General features: G+C 36.2%; 1 protein-coding gene across 1 annotated transcript; it reads right to left on the reverse strand.

Moving 5' to 3' along the window:
• Positions 1–1,206: 1,206 nt before the first annotated feature.
• On the reverse strand, positions 1,207–9,969 carry LOC111982980 (pleiotropic drug resistance protein 1). Its single transcript, XM_065782344.1, has 24 exons — positions 9,368–9,969; positions 9,064–9,184; positions 8,883–8,971; positions 8,719–8,803; positions 8,466–8,625; positions 8,301–8,377; positions 8,123–8,176; positions 7,927–8,017; positions 7,522–7,823; positions 7,127–7,408; positions 6,601–6,917; positions 6,348–6,508; positions 6,147–6,250; positions 5,874–6,030; positions 5,704–5,796; positions 5,440–5,603; positions 4,661–4,993; positions 3,779–4,069; positions 3,602–3,685; positions 3,384–3,517; positions 2,973–3,200; positions 2,683–2,854; positions 1,690–1,944; positions 1,207–1,605 (listed from the first exon to the last, which is right to left on the reverse strand). The coding sequence occupies exons 1-24, from the start codon at positions 9,697–9,699 to the stop codon at positions 1,348–1,350; spliced, it is 4,344 nt and encodes a 1,447-aa protein (XP_065638416.1). The 5' UTR covers positions 9,700–9,969; the 3' UTR covers positions 1,207–1,347.
• Between the last annotated feature and the right edge of the window lie 664 nt (positions 9,970–10,633).

The following is a 10,633-nucleotide window of genomic DNA, read 5'->3' on the forward strand; positions in this document are numbered from 1 at the left end:
AAACCCAAATTAATTTTTCCTTCTTCAACTAAAAAACCTAATTGACTTTCCAAGTCATAATTGGAATTTGAGGCAATTTCCCAACATTTTTTGTTGCCCAAGATACAAGGGAACCCAACAATGAGAGAATCGAAGTCGTATTGCTCCTTACCATGAGGAGAAGAGCCACCAAATAAAGCAATGCAGAGCTTTGAAGGGTCACCTCAAACAATTAGTTAAAGATGGACATCCCTGCTAGTTCATGGACGTACCACAAACCCATAGCAATCACCCACATAGACCATCCAATCCACCCCAAATTGACCAAGCCCTAATAGGCATCATTAACATTATTCACACTCACACCACCTTTCTCAAAGAACGGGGGGAATTAAGGAGAGTGTGTTACTGATTACTGAGTGCTATTAAGACAAAGTTGGCCAACTGGCAAATTACAAATGACACTAGATGTCAGCTCTATGGGGAAGCACTAAAAACCTTAGGCCACATCTAACTCTTGTTGGAAGTAAAGTCCAAAGAGGCAAGCACATTGGAATGGAGGTGCCTTTGTGATAAAGAATCGCTTAGGCTAGTCCATCACAAAAGGGTGCTTTTCACTTTTTTTTTAGCATTCGTAGAGTAAGGAGCTACAAAGTGCAAACCTCATGACAATTAGAGAGGCCATTTACTTCACCTAGAGACAAGGATACAGAGAAGCCATAGTGTTGGTGGAAACAGTGGAACCAAAACACTCCAACAAGACATCCTCCCCAGATAATGCAATCCTTTTAGGATACCTATAGGTACTCAAGGCAATGTTCAATAAGACATGCTTCAAAGTGGGCGCCTACACCAACATTGAGCGAAATGCAGGACCTAGCAAGAGAAGCTACACAAAAATTTATCTGGCTAACCCAGAATGGCTAATTTTCTTTTCACTAGTATAAAAAAAGGTATTTCCTCTTCCTTTAGCAAATTAAACATGTGAAAGATGTATTCTTCTCTTTATTCATTTCTTGTGCACCCTACATCCATACACACATAGGGAGAAATATTTTGTCTTCCCTTTCATTTTCTATTCCCCTGCTCTTTTCCTTTCTCTTTCCTTCTCCAACTACAACTAAACATACTGTAAGTGACACAGGAAAAAGACTACACAAATTTGCATGTACCCCATATTATGTCAGGTTCAAATTCAACAAATATTAAGTTAGGTAGCCCAGAATATTGAGACAATTTTCGGACCTTGTATGGCATTGACCCTAAACAGGATATCAGTACACATCTCATACAGCTCTGAAGTCCGGAATTATAATAAGCAAAAATTGCTATAATGGGATCTTCTTTGTATTTACAATTATAACATTCTCATCTCTTTTGGAAGTTGAATGCCTTAATTGAATAGGCAAAGGTGAATGCAAAGAGCACTGAAATTCCAACAATCACAATTGCAACAATACCCACAAAGTCATTTCTATACCCAAAATAACTCCTCAAAAAATCTTCCACGGTTTCACCTGAATCGAATGTGTCCTTGATGTCTCCAAACTGTGAAGCAATCAAGCCATACAAGGTCCAAGAGACGGGGCAAGCCCAATAGTACCATCTCCACCAGATCGGCATCCTCTGTAACAAAGCAAAGTTGATCCTTGTAAGTTATGGTTTCATTTTGCATACTGAAAAACATGCATATGGATTATTGAAACTTACTGTCCTGGGAACAATAAATCCTGAGAAAAGGTTCCATATTGCATAGAAGGCTGAGGAAATTATAGCAGCTATGTTGTGGTTTGGAGTAACGGCCACAGTCATCATACCATAGAAAGTGAAGTATAAAAAGGTGAAGTACATGAAGAAGATATACCAAAAGAATTTGCTGACTGTCCAATCAAACCCAATCATGGCGTACACTATAATGCCATATATGACAGTTTGAACGAAAATGTATGGAAGCTCAATGAAAACCTGCAAACAATGGAATTTGGAGAGGAAACATCTTGATTAAATTAGCTAGAGTTGAAAGTTTCCATTTACTCCATCTCATTTACTAGCAAGTGAAAATGGGAAGTGCACATAATTCCACGTTCTAAACTTTTATTTTCCAAAAAATCATGATTGGTAGAAACAAACCCTTAAACAATATCCATTATACATTCCAATTGTTGAAGATATTAAGGTCCAATCCTTGTCAAGGTCCAAGTCTATTTGTATAAATTTAATATAAGTTTTTTATATCTAATGCTACTTAAAGTACAAGTGAAGTAATTCTAGTCTTACTTGGAGTACAAGTAAAGTAATTATAATCCTACTTATAATTGTTTGTTTAAAATTTAGCCTAATATATATATCCATCAGTGAGTTGTAATACATATCTCAATACTAAGGATGCAGTTATCAATGACTATCTCATGTCAATGAAAACCTCTAAGTACCCGTTCGGTTCAACTTTTAAAGCCCAAAAGTTGGCTTTTCAAAAACGTTAGCCCAAATCATGTTAGTTTCCTTTGTTTTCTCTCTCTCATCTTTATTTTCTTCTTTATATTTTTCCATACCCTTTCTAACATGGTATCAAAGCTATCTCTTTTAATATCAATCAATTCTAAAATCCCAAATTTAAAACTTATTACCACAAGAAAAGTAAAGATATGATGTGTTCTCCCCAGAAAAACAATTTTATTGAGCTTCATAGACCAGGTACCATACCTGTCCAAAGGCATATGGCAAAGCTGAATACATTCCAGCGGCTCTTTCTCTATAAAAGACTGTTCTCTCAATGGCTACAACTGGCTGCACTGATGAGGCGTTTTGTACGCCGATGAAGAGAACAGCAGCATATATGGAACCCATTGCATTGAAAAGATCTTGTCGGTTTCGCCTGCATTTCCAAGATAAAATATCAAAACTAGGGAATAGGAGATAAAAAAAAAAAATTTTAAAAATTGTAAAATTTTGAGTTCCATTTTCACATATGCTTTAGTTTTTGTCTTGTGTACCTTTTGGAGCCAAGATCCCAGAATATTGTCCCAAACATTAAAGCTATGAAAGTTGTAAATAACAGTCTGACTGCACTGTATGGTGGATTTCGCCAATATGACAAATGTTGTTTCCATAGGCAAGCCATACATTGGCTGAAGAAAGACTGTGAGTATTGTGTAGGGAAGTACAAGTCTTTTGAGCCTGGTGGAGGTGTACATAATTCATTGATCAAGGCCTTGTTTCTCCTGGATCAATCACACGCACTATTAATTGCTATAAAACAGGAGTATGAATTAAACGAAGGAAACTTCTTAGAGACTTCAATAGTTTCCCCTTTGAACTCAAGGGCATTTCAAAGTCTTTAATTCTAATAATTCTCAGTATATCCACAACCACAAGGAAAGTTTCTTTCATCATTGTGATCTTACCTATAAAGTTCTGAGCTCTTGTATATTTCAGTGAAGTTCACCCCAAAAGCTGCTTCTTGTCCTGCTGAAGTAACCTCCAACATCCAAGTTGCAGGATTGTATTTATCCTTAATCTTAGGAACACCATGAATTCCCTTAATTGAAACAACTCACCTACGTCACTAATACAGTGGTAAACAAGGGAAATATTTATACTATCATGAATTAATTAGCCTAACCTCAAAGTAATCGATCAAATGGGAAGAATGGCGGCCTAATGGACCCACATATATCTCTTCACCCCCCCGTTTCAAGAGAAATAACTGCAATGCAACACAAAAAAATTGTCAGTTCTTGTATAAAATTTAGTAATTAACACAAACTAATGATTCTTTAACCATCATAAAGTATCTCACCTCATCAAAAGCATCAAATATATCAATGCTGGGCTGATGGATGGTGCAGACCACAGTTCGCCCTGTGTCTACAGTGTTCCTCACTGTTCTCATTACTATTGCTGCTGCCCTGGCATCAAGACCAGAGGTTGGTTCATCCATGAATATAATAGATGGGTTGGCAACAAGCTCAACTGCAATTGTTAGCCTTTTGCGCTGCTCAGTTGATAGACCATTCACGCCAGGCAATCCTACAAGTGCTTCTCTTAAGGAGGTCAGCTCCACCAATTCCATGACTTCCTCAGTGAACATCTGCAACCCATCAATCAGATATGTAATCAGTAACCTGATAATATTCAACGAACTACCACTTAACTAATCATTTAATGATACTTTCACTTGTGAACCCTGACTCACCCTCAATAAAATGGGATCCAACTCATAGATTTTTTTACTTTTTCATTGGGAATTTGGGAGGTAATAAAAAGTGGAGACGTGGTTTGAACTTTGAACTTTATACTACAGCTTTGATATCATGTTAGAGCACCAATCCAAAAGATTTTCTATGAGGTGGAATGGCATAAGTACATAATATATAACTAAGCAGACATCCAGGACTAATAATGCAATTTAAACAAGAACAAACAGGTGTGACTCATGGAGTTAAAAGAATAAAAAAACAAGACTTCAATATCATGATAAATTACACTTATCCAAAAAACTGAGGTATTAAGTTAATCACAAAACCATTATTTTAACAAGCCTGGAGAGAAACACATGAATCTTATTTATTGAAGTGTAATGTTTACCCCTTCAATTTTAATGAGCATTCCAGCTTTTGAGTATGTACTTTTCTCTGCACCATGCTGATGGAAATAAAAGTGAGTTTGACCAAAACTGTACCTTTCTGGTTGCAGAGTCAGCCTCAGGTGGTAACCGAAGCCATGCAGAATAAACCAAAGACTCGTAGACTGTAACATGAGGAGAGTGGATGTCAGTTTGCTCGCAGTATCCTGATATGCGAGCAAATGTTTCTTGCTTCTTTGGATGCCCAGATATAGTGATGCTTCCTTCAATATATCCACCAGTTTTCCTTCCCGCCAACACATCCAGTAGAGTAGTCTTCCCAGCACCACTCACACCCATTAAAGCTGTAAGGACTCCTGGCCTAAAAGTACCACTCACACCCTTCAAGAGTTCCAGCCGATCCTCAAGAACACCCTGAACTTTCATTTCCTGCAACCATGATAACAAATATTAGGATGCAGATACGTTCAACACCAGGAATTAGCTGAAATATTCTAATCAGAGAAGAATAACGAAAAACAAATGCACACTACATGCAAGAACTAATTGAGACTCAGGAGCTTATGCACACACCAAAAAAAAAAAAGAATCACAGATTCATCAACAAACTGTATTATCTTTCTATATAATTTTATATGTCTGATAGTTTTTTTAAATTTTAAATAATAAATAAATTTCTAACATAATAACTTTTTTTTTTTTTTTTTACTTTTTTTCAAAATAAAAAATATATATATTCTTTAACAAACATGCAAAAAATATATATATATATATATATATATTCTTTAACAAACATGCTGCTTGTTACTCTTCAGCTTTTGTATCCTCCTGAAATCTTAATATAATATTGGCTCTTATATAAAGGTCGAAGATACCTGTGGCATGTCTACAGCATATCTGATATCATCAAATGTAATAGAAAGGGGTTCAAAGGGAAGAACCATCCCCCTGTTGCTTTTGTTGCTAGCATCATTTATACCGCTCACTCTTCCAGACAATGTCCTGGATGATACACTTCTTCGACTTTCGTTCCCTCTTTCTGCATTGTTATCATTGTGAATATATTATAGCTAGAATCTTATAAGCAGAAACATAACTGTAAATCTTAGAGCTTGAAGACCCACCAGACGAACTCTTACCTCTTGATGGTAGCTCAATGGACTCTCCAGTTCTATTAGCATTTTTCTCAGCCAAGGCCTCTTTGGATATTACTGCCTGAGGCTTCCCAAATGCTACAGCAAAGTAATCCAATCATCAGATCATTATGTCCAATAATAGAAACTCAAAATTATATGTGTAGAGTACTTACGGTCAAGGTATTCTAGGGCCAAAGTGAATAAGAAATTGAAAACGAAAATATATCCAATTGAGGCTCCAACTCCAATCCAATACCAATAAGCTTCTGTGAATACCCCACGAGACTTCAAGACTGAAACTCCTAATGGTTCTGTTGAATTAGGAGGAACCTATGACACAAATATTTGTACATACCAATTAGCTGATTCTGTTTGATATCTTTTTCCCTGATCCTTTATCTTCTAATGTGTTTTTTCTTGGCCAGAATTCAAGAAGTGATACTTACATGTCTCCAACTCTTCCCAAGAAATTCATTGACAGCTATAGCATTCTGTGCATACATCATTGGTGAGACCCAGTAGCCCCACAACCACCATTTCTGCACATTATCTAATGCAAAAGGACATTGTCTTTTTCCATCAGTGTCTAAAATATAACCAAGAGGTAATGAAAATTCTACATAGATTCAATTGCATCATTGATTCACCTCGTGATAAGACAAATCCACCCAGAACCAGAACAGCAAGTAAAGCAAAAGACCCAAATGTGTTAGCAACAATAACATTCCTTCCAAGTGCCGCCATCAATCGGAATAGTCCAGATGCCATCTGGTTGATAAAAAGGAGTAAAAGAAACTGTTTGAAAAACCTGCCATAAAGAACTTTAATCAAATTCAAGAAACTCAAAATCTAGAATTTAAGTTCAATTTTTAACATTTATAATGTTCCTTTTTCTCTCACCGTCCAATGTTTGGATCAAAGCCAATGACATAATAAGTCATGACTACCCAAATGGCAACTTCCAGGAAGGTTATAGGGATCTTAAGGATCCATGTTGGTAGAGAATACGCCCAAGAAGGATAGAAGAGGAGGTCCCTTTGCTTGTAGAAGACAGGAAGTTTCATGATGGTCATGGCAAGCTCTGAGAAACCATTAAACATTATAATGATGATTATAAAGAACATAGCGCCCATATAAATTCCACCATCTGTAACTGTATCCCGGTGCATCTCAGTTCGAATAAATAATGTCATTGTTATAAAAGCCGTCGATATTAGCTGAAACGAAAGCAAAAAGGAAACTGTGAGTTAGCTTTGATGACTTAAATGAAAAGCTCAATGTTTCAATTAAGTTATGTGCCATCTGCAGATAGTAATCCAAAATTTTCTGTCTGCACTTATGGAACCCAACAGATTTTGAAGATTTGCATTGCCTTTCCATTCCTATTCCTGTTAAAGTCAAAGTTAAATACTTAAAATACACTTACTTGGAACATCTTGAAAAAGTAGACAAATGAATTCCTCTTCATAAGCAAAAGTTCTCTAGATATGCAAGCTTTGAAAAGTTCCTTCTTGTTAACTCCATACTTTTTAGTTGTTAAAGCAGCGGGATGGCTGCTGGACTTGTCAAAAGGAGTAGCAAGCTCATCACCTATTTTTCGACCAATATGAAATGACTGAAATGCTTCAGAAAATTCCTTAACTGAAACATAACTATAAGCCTCATCTGTATGTGCCCAGTACTGCTCTTGATCTTTCCTTGATGTCACCTAACACAAATTCATAATATTATTATTATTATTTAATTTTTAAGAAAAGGTTCAATCCCTTCTGAAGAATGAATTGAGGCTCAAGAAGGATATTGAGTCAAAATCATAATTACTTCTTGCAAGAAGTCAGCAACTCCCTTCCTCTCTGGACATCTGAAGCCCATATATTCAAAGAACTCCAGCACATTTTCGCGAGGACCCTGATACACAATTTGCCCATCTGAGAGGAGAATTATGTCATCAAACAGATCATATGTTTCGGGTGCAGGCTGGAGGAGAGAGATAACTGCTGTTCCATTGAGAATGTGGATGGATTGTCTGATTGAATTTACTATCTGGAATGTTGTCGAACTGTCCAGACCAGTTGAGATCTCATCCATGAAAAGTGCTCTTGCTGGTCCAACCAGCATTTCCCCTATATTTTGTTGACCAAACATTTCAAATATATAATCAACTCAAGTGCATGGGGACAATTTCGGTAGGCAAAGAGAGTGTGGCAGTGTTGTTCAATGCTTTACCTGTTGTGAGTCGCTTCCTTTGTCCACCAGATATACCTCGTAGCATTTCATCCCCCACCATGGTATCTGCACAGACTTCAAGTCCAAGAATCTGAAAAAATTTAAAAATCAATAACAGATATTATACCAAAAAAAAAAAAAAAAAAAAAAAAAGTTTATGGTGCATCCCTTTCGAATCAGATAGACTCATTGGTACCTTTAGTATATAATCTGTTATGACATTGGTCTCCTGCCCTTCTAGTGATGCAGCCTGCAAATTGATAATAAAAGTGTACTTTTAGCAGCAATTTTGCACCATTGCAGATATAAAATTCAAACAGAAATTTAACATGAGTTTTTTCCCCAAGTTTTCTTTACTCCAAATGCAGCCTCACCTTCATATAGATATCAAGATCAGGATCTGGCTTGATATTTGCAGTCTTCTCTCTCCTTGATAATTCTGCCAACATCTCTGCAAATTTTACATGCGAAAGTTTAATTAAACATCAAAATTTTCAGAATGAGTTTAACCTGTCAACTTCATTGTTTTTTTAACTGACCATAACGTGGTCCAACCCCTTGACATCTTGCTGAAAAAGCCAGTGTTTCTCTCACTGTCATTTCTCCTATATGGACATCATGCTGACTTATATAAGCTGATGTTCTCTGCGGTACAAACTCTTCCATTCCATGTCCATTGTATGTGACTCTCCCTGAGGACTGGAATTCAAAAGCTCTTGTATGAATTCATAACATAGTGAAACAATTTCCTCAACTAAGCAGTGTGAACAGATTGGAATATAATTTCCTTACTTTCAGCTCTTTACCAAGTTTTCCAGCCAAAGCCAATAGTAGTGTGGTCTTTCCGGAGCTTGGAGGGCCTAAAAGCAATGTCATTCTGCAGACCAGATCAAATAATTGAGAATGGATCATTTAAGAGTCTCTGATTATTATTTTAACAAGTTGTGTCTACTAACCTTCTAGGCTTGATGATTCCACTAACATCATGAAGAATTGGCAATGGTTTCTTTCTACTTGGAAGAATGTGAAGATAATTCAGGAACCCCTATAGGAAGATGGTGAGTGAGTGGTTATGCCTCTGAACGTATACAAGGCTAATTAGATTCACAGATAAAATCTAAAAGATGAACTATATACCTCTAACATATTAACAGAAAAGTTGAATATTGTGGGTAATGCCCTGCCACCAACATAAGCTTCTGCTTCAACATCTAAATGCTCGAACCGGACTTCAATTGTTGGCATATCAAGTCCAACACTGCGTTTCATATTTGAAATACAGATAAAAACCAGCACAAACACACCATATGCAACATATATATATCATTATGGCCCATTTCACTTTATAAGCTTAAGTTTGAGGTTATATATTTCAAATATAAACACACACACACACACATGCTTACAAGCAAAAGATGTGAATCTATTTGATCAAGTTTACCGTTCAATGCGCTCCTTGAGCTTCAACAAGAATTTCTCATTATCTTCTTCTGCAATTTTCACTAGCCTCTCCAATAAGTTCTTCCTCTCTAGCAGTCCAAGACTCTCTATATCAATCTCTCTAGCTTGACCTTCTGCTTCAGTGAGTATACCTCTCCTTATACGCAAATAAGTTGGCAGTTTCTCAATAGCAGCCCATTTTAAAGCTTCTTCATCATCTTCCTCCAGTGAAGACTTGGAAAAAACTTCCAAGCCAGTGTTCCTCCAGATGTTAGAGCTGCTTAGACGTGCACTACTCACTCTAAATATTTCACCACCACCACCACCCTCCATTTTGCACCACCTAGTACAGTTTGTTCAATACAATAAGTAACCAAAACCCAGAGAGTCTTGCTTTTTTGACTTTCATGCAAGAAAACACCAGTGCACGTGCATGGATTTTAGACAAATGGAACTGAAGCAACTGTGTCTCTACTCTTTCTGAAATGGGTCTCTTCTAGTTCAGAAAAATGAACAGAAAGATACAACAATGTATGTGTCCTCTTCTTTCCTCTTCTGTTTAGGATTTATGGGAATTTGGTTTGGGCAGTTTGTTTGATACCCTAAAGAATATTGGAAGAATATATAATATATAGCTTTAGGGGTACACAAAGTCACAAACCACTAAGGGTCAACTTCTTAAGACGTTTATTATAGAAGGGTGGTTGTACGTAATGGCATATGTCACATGGGGGAAACAGCTTGGCCAAAAAAATTAAATCCTCATTCTATTGTTATTCATATCCCCAAACAAAATCAAATCTCCATCCTCATCATCATCTTCATCATCATCATCATACCATTATATTCTAGAATTCCTAACCCATGATTTTATGATATTTTACTCAACCTTTCAAATTTTAACTACTCAACTTTCCCAAATTGGACAAGTTTTTTCTCACTATTTTCAAATGTGAAAAATACTTAGTGTATTCAATTTTACTATAATAAATTTATATTGGAATTAATTTGGTATGAATAATGCTACAGCCACAAACTATTTTACAACATTTTTACGAACTGCTGATGTGGCAAATTCTTATTAGTTCTAATATGGGTCCACTGCTAACATCACATTCTTACTTACCAATAATTATTTGAAAAATACTAAAATCATATCAGCAGTTTGTAAAAATGTGGTAAAAGAGTTTGTGTTTGTAGCATTACTAATAATAAATATATTTCTGGAGCCGTTGACTCTAATTAATATGTAATTAATTTGTATAAT

The sequence above is a fragment of the Quercus suber genome, unplaced genomic scaffold (genome assembly GCF_002906115.3).
Source record: "Quercus suber isolate HL8 unplaced genomic scaffold, Cork oak 2.0 scaffold_298, whole genome shotgun sequence".
Taxonomy (NCBI): Eukaryota; Viridiplantae; Streptophyta; class Magnoliopsida; order Fagales; family Fagaceae; genus Quercus; species Quercus suber.

Excerpts from the sequence above, each read along its gene's own strand:
- LOC111982980 (XM_065782344.1), bottom strand. The coding sequence starts at position 9,699 with ATGGAGGGTGGTGGTGGTGGTGAAATATTTAGAGTGAGTAGTGCACGT. Across the intron at positions 9,185-9,367 it reads CTCAAGGAGCGCATTGAACG|TGTTGGACTTGATATGCCAA; the intron begins GTAAACTTGATC and ends TATGAAACGCAG. Across the intron at positions 8,804-8,882 it reads GGAATCATCAAGCCTAGAAG|AATGACATTGCTTTTAGGCC; the intron begins GTTAGTAGACAC and ends TCTGGTCTGCAG.